Raw genomic sequence first — 25,342 nt, 5'->3', positions numbered from 1 at the left:
TTTGCTGTGGTATGTTCCCCTCCCCCGAAAACGGATTCTCCCCAACCTTTTTGTCTAAATAATAAAATGGAGAGGATCAGTATTTTGGCATAACCCAAGAAAGGAATAGCACTTTCAAGCCTTGGGAAGCCTAGTTTTGGGGACACAGCCTCTAAAATTGCTTTCCCTATCTTGAGCTTCTGCATTTAGTCATTCAACAAATATGAAAAACCGAGGCCGGGTGCAGTGGTTCACGCCTGTAATCCCAGCACTTTGGGGGGCCGAGGTGGGTGGGTTACTTGAGGTCAGGAGTTCAAGACCAGCCTGGCCAACATGGTGAAACTCCGTGTCTACTAAAAACACAAAAATACAGGTGTGGGTCTGGTGGCGCACACCTGTAGTCCCAGCTACTCGGGAGGCTGAGGCAGGAAAGAAAAACCTGTATGTACCAGACAGTACAGGAGTCACCAGTGATGTATCCAGGAACAAAATGGACTCCCTGATCTTGAAAGGTTAGTCTACTAGAAAAGACATTAATAATAGATGTTAGAAGCAAATGATGAAAAATGAGTTTCAGTTCAGAGCAATCAAGATAGTGAAGCATACACAAATCCACATACACAAATATACATGCACACAGAAAATTTCTAGGATTCACAAGATCTATAAATAGTGGTTAAATTGAGGATGGGAAGAAAAAGGACTTTTTACTTTTCATTTTATACTGTTGTACTACATTTTTTTAAATATATAACATATAGATTCGAACTATAATTCTTCCTAATCAAGATTTTCAATTCAGCTAAGTGTAGTGGTTCACGCCTTTAATCTCAGCACTTTAGGAGGCTGAGCTTGAGTCCAGGAGTTCGAGATCAGCCTAGGCAACTTAGTGAGACCCCATCTCTACCAAAAAAAAAAGAAAAGAAAAAGAAAATTAGGTACGTCTGTAGTCCCCGTTAAGCGGGAGGCTAAGTTCACGGGGGGATCACTTGAGCTCAGGAGGTGGAGGTTATAGTGAGCTGTGTTTGTGCCACTGTACTCCAGCCTGGGTGACAGAACAAGACCCTGTCTCAAAAAAAAAAAAGACTTCCAGTTAAAAACAAAACATTTAACAATTGTGTTTTATTACCAGTTCTTTGTAAACCACTAAATAACAGTTACTTTTTTTTTTTTTTTTTTTTTTTTAGCAGCAGGTATACATACCTAAAAAGTAGGCTAGGTAAAGATGACAGCAGACAACAGAGGTCAAAGGGCAACAGAATTTTACAAGTTGTAATGCAAAGGCTGATTCCCTTGGTAGAATTTTGGGAAAGTTCACATACATCTGAAGGTAGAGGGACTGGTGGGGCTAAAACAGGAGAATCGGTTATAAGCCTTTAAGAGTTGCGACTTTAAGCAGACTAGGGGTTTCCCTCCTGCAGAGGTTGACCAGAGGACTATATCTGAGAACACTGCACGCAGCTGAAGGTGGGGATTGAGTAAAAGTCTGTGTATAAAACATAAGATTTCCCCCAACTCTTTCCCCAGAGACAGCTTTTCAGACTGTAGGAATCAACCCTGTATCTGCACCCCTATCCCCCATCCAGGGAGGAAATGAGGAGGATTCCTCTTTCAGGAAAATGGCCAGTATGAGCTGAAAAACCTGCAGATTCTGACAGGTGGGAATTCCTTAACTCTACGTAGAGTCTGGGACCAAGCTCCTTACGTCCTTACGTACACACAGATTCTCCAATTGGCTTTTTTTTTTTTTCTTTTTTGAGATGGAATCTCACGATCTCGGCTCACTGCAACCTCCGCCTCCTAGGTTCAAGTGATTCTTTTGCCTCAGCAACCTGAGTAGCTGGGATTACAGACACGCACCACCATGCCCAGCTAATTTTTGTATTTTTAGCAGAGACGGGGTTTCACCAGGTTAGCCAGCATGGTCTCAAACTCCTGACCTCAAGTGATCTGCCTGCCTTGGCCTTCCAAAGTGGTGGGATTACAGGCGTGAGCCACCATGCCCGGCCTCTTCCACTGGCTTTTTAGTGTTTTCTCTTACAAATGGGCAGACAAACAAGGGTCACCTCACATTTGAGGAAAGCCCCCGACACAACAGTTATACCAAACAAACTAGCAGGTAGAGAGAAATTTGAAGGACACAAGAGATAGTATGGGAAGGAGAAAAAAAATTTTAAAAGGAAACAATGACATCCTCACATAGATTTTTAAAAAATTGTCCAGGTGGGGTGGCTCATGCCTGTCATCCCAGCACTTTGGGAGGCCGAGGCAGGTGGATCACTTAAGGTCAGGTGTTCAAGATCAGCCTGGCCAACATGGTGAAACCCTGTCTTCATTAAAAAAAAATAAAAATAAAAATTAGTCAGGTGTGGTAGTGCACATTTGTAATCCCAGCTACTCAGGAGGCTGAGGCAGGAGAATTGCTTGAACCTGGGAGGCAGAAGTTGCAGTGAGCTGAGACTGCACCACTGCACTCCAGCCTGGGCAACAGAGTGAGACTCCATCTCAAAAAAAAAAAAAAAAAAAAAATACATCTGTGAAACATAAACAGAGTGCTATGAAAAATGAACAAACAGAAAGACTTCACAAATTAAAAATATAGCAACAGAAATCTTTAAATCCACAAGATAAAACGGAGAACCTCCGAGAAAGCAAAATTTTAAAACACGAAATGGGGGGAAAAAAATCAAGAAACACATTAGAAAATTAGAGACTTAATACAAGAAGTCCAATATCTGAATAACAAGAGTTTAAAAAAAATACAGAATAGATAAAACATTGTAATGGAAAGTATCAAAAAAGTAATACAAGTCAACTTCTCCAAAGTGAAGGTACTAGTTGCCAGCTTTAAAGAGCTGCCCCGTGTCCAGATTCATATGAGAAGACATATCGCTGTGAAATTTCAGGTTACTGAGAATAAAATAATGATCCTTATAAGCTTCTAATGAACAACAACAACAAAAACAAAAAACAAAACAGGGAAAGAAGTCATATGATACAAAGGATTGGGAATCAGAACAGAGTGGCTATTTTGGCAGGAATACTTAGATGTCAGCAGACAATGCATGAGAGCTACCGAAGATTTTATACTCAGTCAAACCATCCAATGAATGTAAGTGTATGATAAAGACATTTTCAAATACGTCCAAAAAGTTTTCTCCTATGGGTCCTTACTTAGGAGGCTATGCAGGGATACGCTTCAGGAAAATGAAAAGAGTGCACCAAAAAAAAAGACATGAGATTCAGCAAACAGAGAATCAATACAGGAGAGATGTAAAGGAAATTATCAGGACGATGGGAAAGGGAAATAGCAAGTATCAGCAATGCAACAGAGGCCTGGAAAACAAGTGTCCAGAGTGGCCTAGCGTCCAGAGGGAAGAATTCATGACACCAACTAGCAAGTTATCGGTGTGTTTCAGTATAGCTAGGAGATTTATTCGTCTGTCAGAGCATGTGAGAATACACTGAAAGCAAACAAACACAAAAGACAGTCTTTAACGACATACGCGAAAAAAATGGGCAAGAAAGGAAATACAATTGTCACGCATTAGGCTCAGCTACGAATACTATTTATACAGTCATAATAAACGTAAATATTAAAAGTGGATTGAACCAAACGCTGTGATATAAACATACAAGAACATGGGGAGAGTGTGTGGAGTGGCAACACAGGGGGAGGAGTCATGAGGGCAAAGCAGTCCTTATATTCCATACTCGGAAATCAAAAAAACTGAAAAACTAAAAAGCAGCAATATATATAGTATTTTAAAACATGGATGTCAACATTAGAAGAAACAGATAAAGTTGAAAGTAATTATCTCTGAAGAAAGGTGGACTCTGAAATACTGATTTTAAAAACTATGTACCTGTATTGCCTTGATAAAAAATAAAAATTAAATCCAAAATAAAAATAATTTAATTTTTAGTATGAAGGTCAATACTGATTAGTGAAAACAACTGCTATAAAAGGTAAAAGCTGGCTACTTTTCTTTCTCTCCCACTAATGGCAATTTACTCTGCTCTCTGATTCCCTTTCTTGTTTACCTGGGCTTTTTGGTGGGGGGTGCGCCATCACTGAAGAATCCAAAAATCTCGTCTATATCAGAGGCCTGGCTCCCTGTAGAAGCCATCCAGTTTCTAAAATAGATTAAACACCATGGACCACAATTAGATCTGTAAACTATACCATTCAAAATAGCACATACATTAAACAGTTTTCAAAAGCTGTATACCCTTAAAGGTGCTTTGGAGGTACCCCCTACTTAATAGAAATTTGTTAATTAATGAACATTCCAAACAAGGAACTAAATTAAATTAGTCTAAAAGACTATTTGGTGTTCCATACTACCATCTTGCTTCTGTTTCTGAAGGCCTGCCCCCACGTTCCCACCAAAAACAGTGTCAACTCATGTCAATTACTGGCCCTCACTTTGCAGAACTGGAGAAAAACCAGTTATTCTCCCACAAGATGGGTTTGCAGAAGACTCGGGATAAAAACCACCCATAGATAAGTGTATTAATAGCCCCCAATTATCCATTTACTCTCAGCTGAAGAAATTACTGAGTCAAGAATAGGACAATCAATACTAATTTGCTGAATGACAATCTCTGTTATCGGACAATGGTGACCTCGTAGCCAGTGTGACATGTCTCTCTAACTGAACATGAAGTGGACTTTAAATCAAGCCACTGTGATAACTGGTAAAGGTATTATCAAGCAGATGTATGAAAAATGGCCAATTATGTTCGGGTGCTGGAATAACTGGCAAAAGTAGGTAATTACCACAGACTAGAATGAATACTATAAAGTTCTAACTGCTCAACTTCAGCAAACTAGTTAAATCTAAAGGCTGTGAATTTAAAAATAGCAGTAGTATTTTAAATACACACACAATATAGAAGACAATACATACTACCACCGTTTGGGGTGTTTTTAGTATATGCCATTGCCAACATATAGAACTGAATTACTAATAATTACTGGAAGTTTACGGTTTTATTAGAAAGTCCTTTTCTTTTCTTTTTTTTGAGACTGCGTCTTGCTCTGTTGTCCAGGCTCCAGTACAGTGGTGCCATCTTGGCTCACTGCAGTCTTGGCTTCCTGGGCTCAAGCCATCAACCCACCTCAGCCTCTCCAGTACCTGGGACTACAGGCATGTGCTACCACATCTGGTGAAATTTTGTATTGTTTGTAGAGAGGAAATTTTGTCATGTTGCCCAGCTGGTCTCTAAATCCGGAGTTCAAGTAATCTTCCAGCTTTGGCCTCCCAAAATGTTGGGGTTACAGGCATGAGCCACTGCACTCGGCCCAAAAAAGCCTTTTTCTTTATTAAAACATTAAGTTTCTCAATTAATTTTTTGTGGTAAACAGAAGGCTCACTTCCTCACCCCATAGTCCATCACACATAGTAGAATTCTTCTTTAATATCATAATCATAAGGAAAACAGAAACAATAAAATCACAGTAGTGAGTCGGGAAGTAGATCATGTTTCTAGTCAAATCTTTTGATTCTGTTGATGAGAAAGCTGGAGCTCAGGAGAAGACGGATGAGTCACTAATCTCAGTAAATCCTGCCTTAACTCAACCATGTGGGCTTTTTCCTTTCTTTTCTTTCTTTTTTTTTTTTTGAGATGGAGTTTCGCTCTTGTTGCCCAGTCTGGAGTGCAATGGCGCAATCTCGGCTCACTGCAACCTCTGCCTCCCGGCAGTTGCTCCCTTCAAGCGATTCTCCTGCCTCAGCCTCCCAAGTAGCTGGGATTACAGGCATGTGCCACTATGCCCGGCTAATTTAGTATTTTTTGTAGAGACAGGGTTTCTCCATCTTGATCAGGCTGGTCTCAAACTCCTGACCTCAGGTGATGTGCCCGCCTCAGCCTCCCAAAGTGCTGGGATTACAGGCGTGAGCCACCACACCCAGCCGGGATGTTTGTTAAAAGTATGTATGTTCTTGAAAATAAAGTTAATTAATTAAAAAAAAAGTTTGTTTCTAGGCTCTACTCCAAAATTACAGAATGAGATTCTCCAGAATCTTCAGAATCTTCCTTCAAATAGGAAACACCTAAATAAGAAGTAAACTTAATTTTTCTACAATGCAACAATTTTGTTAATATAGGATGCACATGAGGTATACCATTAAGCCATCTTTCCTTAAGTGTAATAACTTATTACAGTCTAACGACTTCCCAGTTTGCTTATACCAATAGCCAGGTTTTAACTGTCCTTAAAATATTTTTATGAAGTTTTAATTCATGTGAATCACTTCCGATTCTAAAAGTCAACGCTCTAGAATGGTGAACTAGGGATAGAATATGTTTACTTCTTCCACACACATGACAACCCATCCGTTTGGGGATATACATATATATATATATATAAATACATATAAATAATACATATATATTATACATATATATATATATTTAAGTACACAAGGAAAAAACTTAGGTGCTTAAGTTCTTTTCTTAAATATGGTTCTACAAACCCATCATCTAAACAGATTACATCTAAGTAAAAACACTATATTGAGAGAGATGGAAGTAAAATGTAGAGGGAATAATGCTTATTAAGTTTTGAAGATGGATATCTTCAGAATTTAATGCTCAATTCAGTTACTAAACCAGTTTACAAGCTCTTAACTACATGCCATGGACTACTTATAAACATTAACTCACTAATCTGCATAACATTATGAGGCACTATTGTTACCTTATTTTACAGATGAGAAAACTGAGGCACAGAAAGATCGGGTACGTGGTAGTACCAGTATTCAAACCATGGCAACTCTGCCTCCCAAGTCCAAGTTCGTAACTACACCATTGCTAAACAGGAAATGCTCATTGGAACATTTCAGATTTCAGATTTTTTGGATTAGGGATGCTCAACCGTTAAGTATAATGCAAATATTCCCCCCAAAACCCAGAAATCCAAAACACTTCTTTCTGGTCACAAGCATTTCAGATAAGGAATAATTAACCTGTATTAACTTTTCAGCCTTAAAAAAAAAAAAAAAAAAAACTTAAAGTCCAAAACTATCAACAAAGGAAGTGCCTGCATTCTAGAAAGTAGATTTACCTGAAACAATCCCAAGTAATCCTTAATAGTTGCTTGTTAACTAGGCACTCCATTGATGCAATCCTGGCAGTCAACTACATTCGGAAGCTGGGTAAACTACTCTCTCCAATAACAAGCACTATTTGTTATACACTTCTCACCACCACTTATCCACCAGAGCCTAGATCTGTCCTACCATTTTCTCCTAGAAATTACGTAAGATCGTTTTTGCTGGATTCTATTTCTGCCAGATGGTCAATTCATGACATCTAGACCTGAATACTAAGCTTTCTGACTTATTTCTTTACACAGTCAACTTTTCTGAAGGTCCATTCCATCTATTATTACTTTAAAAAATTAAATATAGCCAATCACTTCTGACTGAGAATGTTTAGGGTCATCTTATTTAGGTACTGAATGAGACATAGCTCAGTATGCCTACATTATATCCAATCATATACCCATCCTGTTTTCTAACAGAGACACATCTTTTCTTTAGCCTAAAGCACGCCTCACATGATATAATCTCACATGTATACCCCAGTGGCATATAAGCATAAACCATATTTTATTCCTTCTAGAGTATTGTTTTCAGAAAAAAAAAATCAATTTTAGCATGTACCCTAAATATGCAGTTCTTGCTAAAGAGTTTCAAAGCTAACTTCCCAATATGCATCAGCTAGTTCACACTTTAATTTTTTTTTTTTTTTTATTTTTTTTTTTTGAGACGGAGTCTCGCTCTGTCGCCCAGGCTGGAGTGCAGTGGCCGGATCTCAGCTCACTGCAAGTTCCGCCTCCTGGGTTTACGCCATTCTCCTGCCTCAGCCTCCCGAGTAGCTGGGACTACAGGCGCCCGCCACATCACCCGGCTAATTTTTTTTGCATTTTTTTTTTAGTAGAGACGGGGTTTCACCATGTTAGCCAGGATGGTCTCGATCTCCTGACCTCATGATCCACCCGTCTCGGCCTCCCAAAGTGCTGGGATTACAGGCTTGAGCTACCGCGCCCGGCCAACACTTTAATTTTTTTTATGTGATCACGGTTTGAGTTTTCATTTTTGTGGGACTTCCTATGTAGAGCAAAAGTGGAAAATGTTTTTCGGTCACAAGAAAACAAAAGTCAATTACCTGTGGCAGTGTCTTCATTACCTCAATCACTGCTAAGCCACTGAGAAATCCTTCAAGGCCAACAGAGTACAGCAAAATAAAAGTCAGATACTTGGTAAACGCTGAGAAAAGTAACAGCAACCTCATTAATGGAAATGTTAAGGCTGAAGTCTTCATATGAGACAGAACATTTGTACTCTCAAACCTGTCAGCTTGGCAGGAAATATAATGCTTCTATCTCTGGTGGATGAAAAAGGGAAAAGGGCGAGTGTTCTAGAAAAAATCCAGAAGAAACATAGTAAAGGGACGAGAGAAAAGGAACTGGTTATCCAAATGAAATTCAGTTTGCACACAGCAGAGGACCTGTGGACTTGAACACATCAAGGAATCCCAGCAGCTCTTGTTTTCATGGCATCTTGGTGCTAAAAAGACAGCAAGCTCTGGGCTTCCCTTCACTTGAGAATCAGAGTGAGGTCTCCCAGCCCGCCTTCCTCGTTCTGAGCTATGTTTCTCCTGTATGTCCAGTGCATAGTCCTCAACTCAAACAAGTGACATGCCAGAAGGAGCTCAGAGTAATACACTTGGGTATATTAGCAGATGAAATAAATCAAATGGAGAGAGAAATTCGAATGTTTTAAAAAGTAGTTTTGCCTGGAAATAAAAGATATACAATTACCAGCTTGAGAAAGTGGTACGTTTCTTGCTGTAAAAGGATCAGAAAGCTTCCTCCACTCCTTTTTAAAAAATAAAAGTGACTGGAATAAAGAATGGTTTATTTCTCTAGCATAAACATAGCAAAGGGGTGACTGGAATAAAGAATGGTTTATTTCTCTAGCATAAACATAGCAAAGGGTTAACTTCATTTCTTAAGGGAAAAGAGTCATCCTCTGACTTGAGTAGAAACCAAACCTTTCTAATTGTGGCTTTTGGACTAATTCCAACACATCTGGGTTTTTAGCAACTATCAGATCTGGGAGAAAGGGAAAGATACCCGGTGTAAAGTACTACTAAAGAGTTCTCAACAACAAGCTTGTCAGTAGTAACAAATTAAATAAAATCGTAAAGACTCTGCTTGGGTAGTTGATGAATTCAGTTCCATATGTAGACTGCAGCCTTTCACATCAGTGGATAAAGCAAACTCACTGTTTCCTCCATCTCAGCACACAGAGAGACAGGAATCACGTCTAACTGTGCCAAGATCTGATTCCTCTGTGGATCCCAGACTTGAAATATTTCCACTATCTATGGTGAACTTGATTGGCTCTTACTTTTATCCCTTAGCCTGGCTGAGACCTTCTACCTTCTGTAGAAGGTAGATACAGATAAGATCTGTATCACACTCATTTCCTGAACATGTGCCTTAACAGAGTCACTGAGGAAATGCCAGACTGATGCCACTTATTCTTGCCATTTTACCAGCAAACAATGACTCCCTATTTGAACAATGTAAGGAGAAAGACCTCACCAGAGGTAAGGTTTCTGAAAGACCTCAAGGATCGAGAAGAATAACCCCAAGGCACAGTGGTTCACGCCTGTAATCCCAGCACTTTTGGAGGCCGAGGCACGTGGATCATGAGGTCAGGAGTTCGAAACCAGCCTGGCCAAGATGGTGAAACCCCGTCTCTACTAAAAATACAAAAATTAGCCGGGTGGGGTGGCGGGTACCTGTAATCCCAGCTACTCAAGAGGCTAAGGCAGAAAAAGCGCTTGAACCCGGGAGGCAGAGGTTGCACGTAGCCGAGATCGCGCCATTGCATTCCAGCATGGGCAGCAGAGCGAGACACTGTCTCAAACAAACAAACAAACAAACAAAAGAGCTCAGATGTTGCTTGTTATTTTCTATTATAAAGCCAAAGTAACGCCTATGTATAGGGAACAAAAGTGTTTCAAGAAGAAATAATGAACAAATTAAAACCTAATCTGAATTAGAAGTTGGTGACTGGAGGTGATGATTTTACCGTGCAAAGAATGACAACTTCTTTCTTTGTCACTGCTTTTCCTTCTGTACAGCTTCTGAGAAGGTATATCCTGAAAATAATGACACATGTTGCTAAGGAAGGAGACTTTTAAAATATCAGATATTTCCCATAAATCAAGTAGTATGGTCATACAAACAAAGCCATCACAAATGGCATAGGTTATTCATTAAAAACGAAACTGAATAACTCTTTAAGGGCAAGATAACTCTTTAAGGACTCTAGTGAGTCCTTAACAATTTCTACTACAAAAATAGCATGGGTTACCCACGGGAAACAACCCTCAGTAGCTTACTTTTATGTCAACAGAGTAAACACAATATACTGTGTATAAATGCAGATTCTTCCAAGTCTGGGGCATTCCAGAAGACACCATCATTATAAAGGATATTCTCTATGAGTTAAAATTTGAGGCTGGGCACGGGTGGCTCATGCCTGTAATCTCAGCACTTTGGGAGGACAAGGCGGGTGGATCAAGAGGTCAGGAGTTCAAGACCAGCCTGGCCAAGATGGTGAAACCCCATCTCTACTAAAAACACAAAAAATTAGCCGGGTGTGGTGGTGGGCACCTGTCATCCCAGCTACTCAGGAGGCTGAGGCAGAGAATTGCTTGAATCCGGGAGGCGGAGGTTGCAGTGAGCCAAGATCATGCCACTGCACTCCAGCCTGGGCAACAGAATGAGACTGTCTCAGAACAAAAACAAACAAACAAACAAACAAACAAAAAAATTGACAAGTCTTAATAAAGGGGAGATTTTTCTGTTATAAAAATTAAAATGGGCCAGGCCTGGTGGCTCACGCCTGTAATCCCAGCACTTTGGGAGGCTGAGGCAGGAGGATCACTTCAGCTCAGGAGTTTGAGACCAGCCTGGCCAACACGGCAAAACCCCATCTCCACACAAAATATAAAAATTAGCTAGGTGTGGTCGCACACACCTGTAATCCCAGCTACTTAGGAGGGAGGCTGAGGCAGGAGAACTGCTTGAACCCAGGAGGCAGAGGTTGTAGTGATCTGAGATCGTGCCACTGCACTCCAGCCTAGGTGACAAAGCGAGACCCTGTCTCAAAATAAATAAATAAGTAAATAAAAATAAAAATGTTTAGTAAATATATTCCACTTAATTTTCACCCCTTTTCACTTCCTTGAGGATTTCCAACTTAAACAGAGCTAAAAATTAAAAAAGAGTTTTTTGGCTGGGCGCAGTGGCTCACGCCTATAATCCCAGCACTTTGGGAGGCTCAGGCAGGTAGAATGCTTGAGCTGAGAAGTTCAAGACCAGCCTGAGCAACATGGCGAAACCCCATGTGTACCAAAAATACAAAAATTAGCCATGTGTGGTAGTGCATACCTATAGTGTCAGCTACGTGGGAGGCTGAGTAGGGAGGATCACTGGAGCCTGGGATGTCAAGGCTGCAGTGAACCGTGATCACGCCGCTGCACTCCAGCCTGGTGACAAAGTGAGAACCCATCTCAAAAATAAATAAATAACAGATTTTGAAAATTTTAAAAATTCACCATTAAAAACCCTTAAGCATAACTGACTGTCTATAGTGATTAAGTGAATTCACTTGGCTACACCAGGTGAAATATCTTGGAGGTCCCTACGTTGCGAGCATGGAATCCAAAACCCATTCATAGCAAAACCAAGAACAGGAAGATAAGAAAGATATGAAGTAGATCTGTGTTACAGTTATTCTTAGAATTAAAAGAAAAACAAATGTGTTACAACATGAAGAGGTACAAAAAAAATCACTCAAGTTCACTTTATTCATCATTACATAATTACGTTCGAGTTTACATTCAAGTGTACAATATTTTAGACAGACAGGATTAAAAATAATTGAATAAACACTCATCATAGGTTTAGTTATATATAAAACCCAGTTATCAGAGTACGAACTAAAGAGGGATTTAAGAATAAGCTGTGGCTGGACACGGTGGCTCACGCCACCCAGCACTTTGGGAGGCCAAGGCAGGTGGATCATCTGAGGTCAGGAGTTCAAGACAAGCCTGGCCAATATGGCGAAACCCCATCTCTACTAACAATACAAAAATTAGCTGTGCATGGTGATGGGCGCCTGCAGGCCCAGCTCTTCAGGAGGCTGAGGCAGGAGAATTGCTTGAACCCAGGGGGCGGAGGCTGCAGTGAGATGAGATCACGCCACTGCCCTCCAGCCTGGGTGGCAGAGCAAGACTCAGTTTCCAAAAAAAAAAAAAAAAACAAGAACAAGAAGCTTGTTTTGTTTGAGAGCATTCAATTTCTCTCTTTTAATTTATCATTCAACAGTTAATAAATTTAAGTCTGCTAAATGCTAGGTGTTTTGTTGTTGTTGTTGTTTTGTTTTGTTTTTTTTGGACAGGGTCTCACGGTTGCCCAGGCACGATCATGGCTCACTGCAGCCTCGACCACCAGGCTTGGTGATCCTCCCACCTCAGTCTCTCAGGTAGCTGGGACTACAGGCACACACCACCGTGCCTGGCTAATTTTTTGTAGATACAGGGTTTTACCACGTTGCCCAGATTGGTCTTGAACTCCCAGGCTCAAGTGATCTCCCTGCCTCAGCCCTCCCAAAGCGCTACAGTTACAGGTGTGAGCCACTGCACCTGGCCAATGCTAGGTTCTTGACCTTCCTATTTAAAATGGCAACAGAACTGGAGGCCAAAAGAGGTAGTTGCATTTCCTTTTAAAGAAAAAGAGAGCAGACTAGTAGATTTGGGGGTGATCTATATGCAGTCCTGCCTGGGGGAAGGAGAGAAAAGGCCTGTTAAATTTCTCAAGGGCCTTTCTAATTCACAGTGATATGAACTTGTACCATGTTCCTTTTTGGCTATGAGAAGAATGCGGACTATTTTTTGCCTCAGAAAGTCAAAGATCCATGTTTCTGAACAGTTTCTTTAGTAATCTTTTTTTTTTTTTTTTTTTTTTTTTTTGAGACAGTCTCACTCTGTCACCCAGGCTGGAGTGCAGTGGTGCAATCTCAGCTCACTGCAACCTCTGTCTCCTGGGTTCAAGCAATTCTCCTGCCTCAGCCTCCCAAATAGCTAGGATTATAGATGCCCACCACCATGCCCAGCTAATTTTTATATTTTTAGTAGAGACAGGGTTTCACCATGTTGGCCAGGCTGGTCTCGAACTCCTGACCTCAAATGATCTGCCCGCCTTGGCCTCTCAAAGTGCTGGGATTACATGTCTTTAGTAATCTTACTTCACTCCAGCCTCACGGAAAACGAAGCTGGAAACAATGAACAGCAACTCACAGAAGAGGATTCAAACTGACCAACCATGACAAGTTGGGAAAGGAATCAATCTGAAGCTTAAGAAGCTACAAAAGGATACTCTACTTATCAAAATTAAAATTCAGAAACAACATGGGAAAGGATTAGCTGTGGGCAAGTATTACTGGAACAGCTCTAGCGACCTCATGGGAGAAACTGGGTGTGGCTCTTTATAAAAAGTATTGTGTATCTGAAACAAAGACAGTGCTAATGATCTACACCCACAGAATACACGAGATGTACACACAACTTGGGCAATATTCTACTATAGTGGGCAATGATTATGACCTTATGAAAGTAGTGTGCCAAATTTAAGATTGGAAACTTAGGGAACAAATGGAAAATTTCACTGCGTCAAATAACAGAAAATATGGATTGCTAAATAAAAAATTGAAAAGGATTTGGTGCTACTGAGCTCGAAAGAAACAGGGGACCTGAGAAAAGCTGCTCTTAAAGGGCAGTTCTCCCTAAGCCCGCAATCGCTGCCTCTCTTTAGATGCCAAGTGCACTTGGCATCTTTGCCATCCTCTGCTGCAACGAAGAGCCTTCTGGCTTCTAATCTGGAGATCTAGAAATTGGAATGGCAAAAGTCTTCAGTTTCTTATTCACATAAAAGAGATCTTGTTTGCTCAGCTGCCCTGTGAACTGAATTTAAGGAACGTTTGCATTATTTCGGAATTACCTAACTTGAGTTAAGACATGAGTCTGGGTGTTCATAGGTTACCATCTGCAGAACATTCATGGGATGGGAGTTCTCTGCCTAATTATTCATTAGTTTTGGCTTATGAGCTTTTTGAAATTGACTGAGGAGAAACACATTCCTAGAAAGCCAAGATATTGTCACATTCCCTCCCTCCAGCCCCACCGGCCTCTTCACTGTTCCTCAAACAGGCCTGGTACACCCGACCTTGGGGTTTTCCTTTGTACAGATGGTTCCTTCTGCCTGGAATGTTCTTTCTCCATGTATCTGCACAGGTTTCCATGCCTTTACTCAGATTTTACTTTCTCAATGATGCTACTCTAACTATCCTATTTAAAATTATACCCCCTACCATGTTAGCTGTTCTACTTTTTATTTCATAGTACACAGCACCCTCTAATACACCAATTATTTATTAGTAGTATGACTCTACAAATTTTTTTTTTTGAGACAGGGTCTCGCTCTGTCACCCAGGCTGGAACATGGTAGTGTGATCATGGCTCACTGTAGCCTTGACCTCCACGGGGCTCAAGCAATCCTCCCATCTTAGTCTCCCAGTGCTACAGGTGCATGCCACCATACCCGGCTGATTTCTTTGTATTTTGTAGGGACAGGGTTTTGTCATGTTGCTCAGGCTGGTCTCAAACACCCGGGTTCAAGCAATCTGCCAGCCTCAGTCTCCCAAAGTGCTGGGATTAGAGGCGAGAGTCACTGGACCTGGCCCTAATTATATTTATTGTTATCTGCCTCCTCCACTGGAATGTAAGTCTCCCAAAGACAGGGATCCTTTGCCTGTTTAGTTTATGGATGTAGTCCAAGAGTGCAGAACAGTGCCTGGCACACAGCAGGCATTCAGATATTTATTTCACAAACTCACTCAAACAAAAGAACACCCTGTAACTGCTTTTAATAAGGACCATAAAAAGCCATTTAGTTTTTAAATGGAACAAATGGGAAAACTGTATACACAAATAAATCAATATTCAGACTATCATGTTTTAGATACGCCAGTGGTACTAGCAGTGAAGGTAATCTGATCCTAGACGGCAGGAGAAAACTTCAACTTAAGGTTCCAAGACCATTGTTTGGCCCCAGAACATTTTATATATAAATAACTTTATAACTCAAGTCTCTGATGTCTACATTGTAAACTGATTTTTAAGGGTTGATTCTTAGGGGAAGAACTATTTCTGGCAAATGATTCACGGGCATCAGTATTTCGAGCTAAGAAAGCAGTTTCTCTTACTTTACATATTAAATCTATCTAAAATACAATTAGAGAAAAAAGAAAAGCTTATGTAGCAGCAAAAGAGATTTTTCTTTTCTTCTTTTTTTTTTTTTTGAGACGGAGTCTCGCTCTGTCGCCCAGGCTGGAGTGCAGTGGCGCGATCTCAGCTCACTGCAAGCTCCGCCTCCCAGATTGAAGCCATTCTCCTGCCTCAGCCTCCCAAGCAGCTGGGACTACAGGTGCCCGCCACCACGCCCAGCTAATTTTTTGTATTTTTAGTAGAGATGGGGTTTCACTGTGTGAGCCAGGATGGTCTCGATCTCCTGACCTCGTGATCCGCCCACCTCGGCCTCCCAAAGTGCTGGGATTACAGGTGTGAGCCACTGTGCCCGGCCCCAGCAAAAGAGATTTCAAAACACAAATTGGGTTAAGTCATGTTTTAAAATCATTCCATGGCTTCTCACTGTGTTTAATAACATTATACTCCTCATCGTGGCATGATCCAATGTCCGCCATCCACACAACATCCATCCAGCCCCCTCCCTCACTCGCTGGGCTCTTGAGGTGCACAGGCCTCTCTCAACTGCTTGAACACTCCCCCGTCCCCTGCCCCACCTCAAGTTCCTGGCTACAGACTTTCCTCAGAGCAATATTCTGCAAGGGCCTCCCCACACCCTCCTCCTTGGCATCTCAATTTAAATGTTACCATCTGTAGCCTGGTTTTCCACTCCCTTTACCCCAAGTTCTTCATTTATACTTCAGTTCCTAGTTTGTATCTCTCAGTACTTGCAGTTATTGGCCTCTCCCACAAGAATAAAAGTCCTTCTAGGGCAAGTACAGTGTCTAATTTATTTATCAACTTATCCCCATCCCATAGCATAGTTCCTGTTATAAAGTGTGTATATGGTACAGAAAATGTTCAAATATTTGCTGATCGATTGAGTGTGTTTCTACCATTAACTAAAGTCCAAGGGATCAACTGATATTTCTAATTTTCTGAGCTGCAAAAATCAGGATGAATGGGAAGGTTGTAGTATTTTCTCTCATCCAAACAAATACCTTCCATGCTGACATCCGCCACTCACCTGTTTAAAGCTGTTCATCCCTACACATAAAGATTCTCACCTGCTCTGGAGGAGTCTTCTTCATCTTTTAGATTTTTCCTTCCTAACAACAAGAAATTAGGATCACATAGTACTTCTGTCGAAAGCCTATAGACTTGCTTCATAAAACAAAGCTGCATGCACTTTCCTCCCAGTCCACTTCCATTTGTAGTTCTCCTATGGCCTGGTCACGATTACATTCTGTACATGCCTGCGGAATTTTAAAATGCTAGGAACTGAATTCGCCACAGGTTGCTACATTTTCACGTTCAAATATCCATTAAACATCAAGCACTGTGCTAAGAATATTAGTATTGCCGCCTCCAGTTCTCCTCCACCAAACACTACATAGCGCTGACACTAAGCCAGGCACTGTTTTCTATACTTCACACATATTCGCTCTTCTGTGAAGTAGAAGCTATTGTCATCTCATATCATGAATGGAATAGATAATGAAACAGAAGCACACAGATGGTAAGCAGCTTGTTGAAAGTCACACAACTATTACACATTAGACATGGAGTCAGTGCCCATGATGTTAAGACACAAAACAATACCATCTCACAAAACTGAACAAGCCGTGAGCCCCACCCTTAACAAGTCTACACCTTTGGAGAAACAAACTATAAACAAATCTTTACAACATGTTTGTGCCAAGTTTAACATGCCTGGATGAGGTACCAAGGAGATAAGCACTTGTGCTTGAGGAAAATCAAGGAAAGCTTTATGGGAGATAAACACCCTTCTCGCAAAATTCAGTGATATTGTTCGTATTCATCCTCCTCTGCCTCCTGAAACACCCGCCGCTGAAGTCCATCTCGCCTTTTCCTGGTTTCCCTCCCTCCCCTCTAGAGGGAGGTCTTCCCTGTTTCCTAAATGTTGAGGATCCACAGGGCTCTCTGGTCTATTTCCTTTACATACTCCCTTCCCTTCCCACCCTATTCACCCCTAGACCTTAAAATACCAACTAAATGCTAAGGACTCCCAAAACGCTACCTTCAGTTCAGATCTTGGTGGTGCTTCAGGCCCAGGAGATACCCACTTAAGTTTCAGTCAGGCAGCCCTTCAACACTGAGAGGTACTTTCAGATTGTACTTCAAACTTAGAAGCCAAAAAACAATTCAACAACCTGCTCCTTATCCTAAGTTAATCAGATCTTTGAATAGTAGAAATAAGCTATGTGATAATACTTACAGTCCATTATTTTCTTCTGTTTTAAGCACCAACATATGTATTTACTGATTTTGAAAAAACTGTCATATACTTCAGAATAACATATTTGGATCATTTCCAAACGAGAGACTATGAATCAAAGGGAATCCAGAGAAGAAAGTAAATCTGTAACCTTAAACTGGCACGATATTCTTTTTAGGATATTCTTTTTTCCTAATAAAAATTAACCGAAAATTAATTTTTTTTTTTTTTTTTTTTGAGACAGAGTCTTACACTGTCACCCAGGCTGGAGTGCAGTGGCTTGATCTCAGCTCACTGTAGCCTCTGCCTCCCGGGTTCAAGCTATTCTCCTGCCTCAGGCTCCCAAGTAGCTGAGATTACAGGCCCACGCCACCGTGTCTGGCTAATTTTTGTATTTTTAGTAGAGACGGGGTTTCACTATGTTGGCCAGGCTGGTCTCAAACTCCTGGCCTCAAATGATGCACCTGCCTTGGCCTCTCAAAGTGGTGGGATTACAGGTGTGAGCCACTGCGCCCGGTCTACTATTCTCTTTGATCTGAAGATGAACTGAGAGCTGAAACGCACTGTTCAGATCTGAAATAAGAATCTGAAAACTCCTAAAAAAAAAAAAAAAAAAAAAAAAAAAAAAACCAAACCCACCCAAGCAACAGTCTTAAAAAAAAAAAAAAGCCGGGCATGGGGGCTTACCGCCTGTAATCCCAACACTTTGGGAGGCCGAGGCAGGTGGATCATGAGGTCAGGAGATCGAGACCATCCTGGCCAACATGGTAAAACTCCGTCTCTGCTAAAAATACAAAAATTAGCTGGATGTGGTGGCATGTGCCTGTAGTCCCAGCTACTCAGGAGGCTGAGGCAGGAGAATGGCGTGAACCTGGGAGGCAGAGATGGCAGTGAGCCGAGATCACGCCACTGCATTCCAGCCTGGGCGACGGAGCAAGACTCTATCTCAAAAAAAAAAAAAAAAGTGGCCAGTGAAAACAATTGAAGGTATTAAAAAAAAAAAAAAAGAGAGAGAGGAGAGAGAAAACAGAAAACAGACTAGGGAGACTAAAAACGTACTTTCACAAGGAAGTGAACGTGGTCAGTGGAAGACCAAGGAGGACTCTCAGAGAGCAACCAGAAAGCTGGGCAGCCTGGGCTCAAAGCAGGCAGATGGACACTTCATTCAGGATAAAGACAGCATCTTTCCCCCAAACTTGAAAGTAACAGATCACTGCAGGAAATATGCAGAAAGAGCAAAATGAAGCCCCCTTCCTCCAATGTGGAGCTAACCACTGCTGACATTAGGGTTTATGGGGAGAAAAGCAGTTTTTAAGAGGAACTCTCGGAGTAAGTCTGAGCATCCTGGGTTCATGTTCATATCAATTCTAAAAACATCATTCATTAGCTTGCCCCTGCTTTTACGCCATAAATCTTTGTACATATAAGCCCCTCCTTTGAAACAAAATTCTTCCTTCAATGTCTTATTAACTTTAAAAAAACTCAAGCTGCTTGAGTTTTTTTTTTAGTTAATTTTAATAAGTACAGTAGTGCATGTTTTCCGCAGTAGAATAAAGAAAGAAGCAGTCTATTTCTAGTGGCTGGGGGGAGGGAGGCACTGGGGAAGAGCAGGAACCTAGAAGAGTCAGCAGAGGGTAGACACTTCCCAGCCCCATGGACAAGACTCCCGCGGAATCTGTAAAACTGCAGTGAAGTACTAAGTTCTGGCAACAAATCTCAAACCTGCTCCTTAGCAAGAGAGCTAAAAAGAGAGTGTTTCTTACGCACTGTCAATGTGACTCTTAAGGCATATAAACAATAGGGAGAACTTGTCTCTACAAAAATAAAAAATTAGCCAGGTGTGGTGGCACATGCCTATGGTCCCAGCTACTTAGGAGGCTGAGGTGGGAGGATCGCTTGAACCCAGGAGGTCAAGGCTGCAGTGAGTCATGATCACGCCCACTCCAGTCTGGGCATCAGAGAAAGACCCTTCCTCCAAAAAAAAAAAGATAAATAAGAGCTGAAGGATAAGCTTCCAAAAATAAACAAGGAAAACAAGAAATTTGTGCTTTTCCTTATGTGATATTACTGTGCTGCATTCCATGACACTAAGAATATAAAACATAACTTCCGTCCTTAAGTGTTTACTCTTAATGTTTTCCCAAGGACCCTATTAAAATGACAACAGAGCAGTTTTTCTTTTTTCAAGGTATAAAACCAAGAACGTGAGGTGCAGGAGAGAGGCATTCAAGTTTTCAATGAATTTTTGGAGATGGAAAGCAAGCTTTATATGCAGACCTGAAAATGTGGATTGGCATAAAGTCTATTTAACTAATGTGCAAAGTGTCTTCCTCACCCCCTGCTAAGCCAGAGCACTATCTATTTTCATCTGTTTTCTCCACCTCCAAATCCAGAGGTTTAGAGAAAAATGAACTGAAATCTGAAATGGGTCTGGAGTGAAATACATCAGTAGGAGCAATGAAGAACTGAAAACACAGATTATGTCAACAGATGCACACTAAAAGGTTATCCAAGCCCCCATCCTTGTCCCAGCAACCAATGTACTGTCAGTTAAAGAAACATTAGCAAACATATACATTTGTACAAACATATACACAAAACCCATGTATACCAGTCACCCTCCAGTGATGCCCACCACCCAACAAGACCCATGCTGGGAACTTAAACTAACAAAAAACAAAAATGAACAGTCAGAATCATTCGACATTCGAAGAAATCCCACAATAAAATAAGTCATTTATTCCTTAAATTATTAAGCATCTATTCATCACCAGGCACTGTTTCAGAGGCTGGAATTATAGAGGCAAACAAAAAAAAACAAAATCCCTGCCCTCATAGAATGTTTATTTTAGTGGTGAGGGAGAGAAGTAAATAAATATGTGGGATGCTAGATGGTGGGAAATGCTTCTGGAGAGAAACAAGGCAGGGAAGTGAGATGGGGGTCTGAACCTCTCAATCCAGTGCTCTCCTCACTGAGGTGGCATTTAAGCAAAGACTTGTGGATTCATCCAAAGTGAGGTGTGGGAGCAAGTCACTGGATATCTGAAGGAAGACACATCCAGACAGACGCACAGGTGCAAAGGCCCACATCACCTGGAGGAAATGGAGCCCATGCAGAGAGGAAGAAAACTAAAACACTACGATGGGCCCTCTGAGCCCATCATGTCCACATAACAAGAATGGATATTACAAAAAGGTATCAAAGAAAAATTAAAGATTGAGCGAAAAATCACAAAAATAGTATAAGAAAACATCCTGGAACTAGAGAACATGAATTTCCAGAACCAAATCCATCTGTGAGAAGCCAGCACGACAGCTGAGTAAAGACCCACACCCTGGTGTTAATACACATCATGAAACTGCAGAACACCAGAGACAGAGAATACCCTCAAAACTTCCAGAAGGGGAGAAAACAAACAAAATAAGGTTGAGGCCGGGCGTGGTGGCTCAAGCCTGTAATCCCAGCACTTTGGGAGGCCGAGACGGGCGGACCACGAGGTCAGGAGATCGAGACCATCCTGGCTAACATGGTGAAACCCCGTCTCTACTAAAAAAATACAAAAAAAAAAAAAAAAACTAGCCGGGCGAGGTGGTGGGCGCCTGTAGTCGGGAGGCTGAGGCAGGAGAATGGCGTAAACCCAGGAGGCGGAGCTTGCAGTGAGCTGAGATCTGGCCACTGCACTCCAGCCCGGGCGACAGAGCGAGGCTCCGTCTCAAAAAAAAAAAAAAAAAAAAAAAATAAGGTTGCATAAGAAGGATTTGAATCACCATGTCTCTAGAGCAATTACAGATGCCTTCAACACTCTGAGAGAACCTTATTTCCAATCTAGAATTATGTAACTGCCAAACTATCAAACAAGTGTGTGGGCTAAACAAAGTCATTCAAATACTTCTTAGAAATAACTGAAGCATGTGCTTTTAAAAAATAAAGACATAAGCCCAGAAAGAGGAAGACACGGTTCCTGCACAGGAAAGGGGAGGTCCAGGAGGACCCCAGGGCAGCAGTTCTTGAGAGCAACAGTAAAGGGGGGAGGAGGAGGAGGAGGAGGAGGAGGAGGAGGAGGAGGAGGAGGAGGAGGCAGAGCTCCAATAAACAGGTGATACATTTGAGCTCACAGAAAATGTTACTGACAAGAATGTGACAAATATATTGGAGCATTTGGGAAAAAATTAACAGTAGGTACATGAAACACACAGGTGAAAGCCAACCTACACACCAGGAGGAACACACTGTCACAGATCATCTAGCTCAACAGTGAACAGTATTTGACAGAGGTGTAAGTACATAAAAGCTACCTGTTTTAGCAAAAAATTACAATAGAACTGTATTGGGGATAGACGGCATGGAAAAATAGGAAAGTGGTGGGATGCAAGAGCTAAATACTAATCTATTGCTACAAGAAATCAACAGGCCAAACATGAGGGGAAAACCAAGAAAGAATAACAAACCAACTATTTAGCAACAAGAAGATACAGCAGACTCTCAAAAAAAGTCATTTTGTTCAACATCGTTTTTTCGTAACATTGATGAGAAAATAAGTGATTCCTGGCTGAGGTCACCCATCTGTGTGGAGCTGGCACGTTCTCCCCACGTCTGTGTGGGTTTTCTCCAGGTATTCTGCTTTCCTCCCACGTCTCAAAGACGTGCCCACTAGGTTAACTGGTGTGTCTACATGGTCCCTGTGTTTGTGTGTGTACACGCGCACCCTATGCGATAGATGGCGTCCTGTCCAGGGCTGGCTCCTGCCTTGTGCCAGTCACCTGTGAGCCTGAGCTGGAAAATGCATGAATGAATACAAATTACCAGCAAACAAAAATCTGCAAAGTTTATGGTAATCATTCAAATGCACAACAATAACTGATGTGGCACAAAAGCTCTCAGTGGGCCTGCCCTATTGGTGATTGATTGTTTTGGAACTGAGTATGGTGATAGGAAATGCTTTTGACAATTTTCACTTTGCACACATTTATTCCTTGATTTAACCCACCACCACTATGATTGTAGTAACTCACTGACTCACCAAAAAGTGGGTGAAAATCTTACTTGTTTCAGTGTTTCATATTAGAAATGTTTTGGTCTTTATTTAGAAGTTGGGTATGTTTTTGTGACCAGAAAAACACCATAGAAACCATATGGTAAAACTGGTTTTGTTATATGGTGTTTCAAGAATACTGATGATGTTGACAACTTACTGTAAAGACAGAGGAAAAGAGGAAAACAACTGAGTAGTTGCCTCTAAAGAATAGGACTATGAGGTAGGGAGGGCAGAGGAACGGTTTTTGTTTTGTTGGTTTTTTTTTTTGGTGACGGAGTCTCGCTCTGTCACTCAGGCTGGAGTGCAATGGTACAACCTCGGCTCACTCCATCTCTTCAGTTCAAGCGATTCTCCTACCTCAGCCTCCCAAGTAGCTGGGATTACAGGCACACGCTACCACGCTCAGCTAATTTTAGTACTTTTAGTAGAGATTGGGTTTCACCATGTTGGCCAGGCTGGTCTCAAACTCCTGACCTCAGGCAATCCACCAACCTCAGCCTCCCAAAGTGCTGGGATTACAGGTGCACCCAGCCTGAGAAACTGTTTTTTAAATATGAATCTTTTATTACTATCTGACTTTTAAACCATATTACACAAATTACTTTTTCTCTTTCTTTGAGACAGGTCTGTTTCTGTCACCCGGGCTGGAGTGTAGTACTGCAATCACGGTTCACCGAAGCTGCAGCCTTGACTTCCTGGGCCCAGGTGATCCTCCCACCTTAGCCTCAAGGTAATTAGGACCACAGGTGCGTCACCATGCCCAGCTAATTTTGTGATTCTCTGTAGAGACAAGGTCTTGCTATGTTGCCCAGGAGATCTCAAACTCCTAGGCTCAAAAGATCCTCCCCGCTAGGCCTCCCACAGTGCTGGGATTAAGGTGTGAGCCGCGCACCCCGCCCCCATTGAGGAAATCTTTTTTTTTTTTTTTTTTTTTTTTTGAGACGGAGTCTCACACTTCCACCCAGGCTGGAATGATGCAGTGGCACGATCTCGGCTCACTGCAACCTCTGCCTCCCGGGTTCACGCCATTCTCCTGCCTCAGCCTCCCAAGTAGCTGGGACTACAGGTGCCCACCACCATCCCTGTCTATTTGTATTTTTAGTAGAGACGGGGTTTCACCGTGTTAGCCAGGATGGTCTTGATCTCCTGACCTCGTGATCCGCCCACCTCAGCCTCCCAAAGTGCTAGGATTACAGGCGTGAGCCACCGCACCCGGCCAGAAATCTTAAAGTATATTCCAACACCATTCAATGAAGTAACCTCCAAATATAAACATTAGCTCAGTGGCGAAAAGTTAAATTCTGGGGACAAAAGCAGAAATCGGTTTCTTAGTATCAATGCTAAATGTATTCAAGATAAACCTGAAATAAATCCCACTGATTCAGGCTGAAAGAGAAGTACTTATGTATCAGTGGAAAATCTTCATAGACTAGAAACAGAGTTGCAAAGATCTTTTAAATGACAAAAAAACTGAAGCCCAAATTATTTGTTCAAGTTCGCAGCGGCTGAACTGGGACTAGTCCCACATCTCCTGGCTCCCAGTGACTGCACTTTCCAGGGCACCTCCCAAGAGTTCCTGCTAATTGCGTCTTTTAATCTCTATAAAACCATAAAACAATGTCCAAGTACTTCCTGCTTTTCAAGGAAATGGAATCGCTGGTTAATCTACAACTAGCAAATCACAGTTTGAGGAGGTGTAACTTAAACTTCATGCCACTGATTAACCTTAAATTTATGATAAACGCAAGTTCCTTTATTAGTCAGTCCTTCTTTATACTTGTGAAATACTAATGCAGCCTTTTTGTTCCCAAATAGACTAGGAACTATCTTTAAAAAGAAACTATCAAGTTCTTCATATAGTTATTTTGGGGGCACATATTATGATATATCAAAATCAATGTAAATAAGTCATGTTTGAATAGAGCTGTACTCTGCAAGAATGAAGAAATCACTAATAGAATTTCCTTCCTTGTTTTAAGAAAATAGTTTAGACAAGAGGAGTTCCCAACAAATGGACTGTGACATTGACGCAGAAATGGAAAAGTGAACTGCCTAAAAAGGGACCAGCTGAATGAGGAAGAGGGAGGAGGCAAGATAGAGATTATAAAAAACAAAAACAAAAACCAGAAACAAAAGAGCATTTGGCAGCGGCAGTATCGCAGCCAATGAGGTTTATCTGAGGGGCGATTATTGCTCTTTGAAAATTGAAAAAAAAAAAAAAAGACATGATATTTGCATAAATTCTTTATACTGAGAACAACTCTACTTTAAATCACCAAGTGCCTAGACTCACGGGAGAAACATCAAGGATGTCGTAACTTACGTACCCATACTGGCTAAAGCTGTACTGTCATATCAAACTTCTCTACAAAGTTTCAACAAGACAAACCTAAAAGTTCCTTCTCCAGAAATAAGGAACAAATACTTTTATTCTTCGTCACTGTGTGCTTTGACTTAACCTGAAACCCTAGAGCATAAGCTCTGTGTCACTAGCAATGACATTTGAGTTGGTTCTTGGTTTTGTTTCCTGCCACAGAAGGCCAATTCTGCAAGAACAGGTGTAGTTTCTCGAATGCCATAAAGTTAGGGTAGAAACAGGTTCTCCCATCCCGGACACAAAACTATAAAAGTCCTGTACCCAAAACAAGTTTTTAATTAATGTAATGATATGAATTTAATTCTCGACGTCAAA

The 25,342-nt window shown here is 41.3% G+C and overlaps 1 protein-coding gene and 1 pseudogene across 5 annotated transcripts in view; one reads left to right on the top strand and one right to left on the bottom strand.

Moving 5' to 3' along the window:
- Positions 1–25,342, bottom strand: part of FAM118B (family with sequence similarity 118 member B) — a 51,932-nt gene that overhangs the window by 22,467 nt on the left and 4,123 nt on the right. For 2 of the 5 annotated variants that reach the window (XM_023208593.2, XM_023208597.2), the window contains exons 2-3: positions 10,095–10,164; positions 4,024–4,116 (exon numbers count right to left, since the gene is read on the bottom strand). In XM_023208593.2, coding sequence (XP_023064361.1) covers positions 4,024–4,109 — 86 coding nt within the window. In that variant the 5' untranslated portion in view covers positions 4,110–4,116; positions 10,095–10,164. Of the gene's footprint in view, positions 1–4,023; positions 4,117–8,157; positions 8,218–10,094; positions 10,165–25,342 lie in introns of those variants that run through there. The other 3 variants (XM_023208595.2, XM_023208596.1, XM_023208594.1) reach the window with 3 other exon arrangements.
- LOC111540361 lies at positions 24,787–24,907 on the top strand (annotated as a pseudogene).

The sequence above is a fragment of the Piliocolobus tephrosceles genome, chromosome 13 (assembly GCF_002776525.5).
Source record: "Piliocolobus tephrosceles isolate RC106 chromosome 13, ASM277652v3, whole genome shotgun sequence".
Lineage (NCBI taxonomy): Eukaryota > Metazoa > Chordata > Mammalia > Primates > Cercopithecidae > Piliocolobus > Piliocolobus tephrosceles.
The sequence above is the reverse complement of the archived record's forward strand: the minus strand, read 5'-3'. Positions and strand labels throughout refer to the sequence as shown.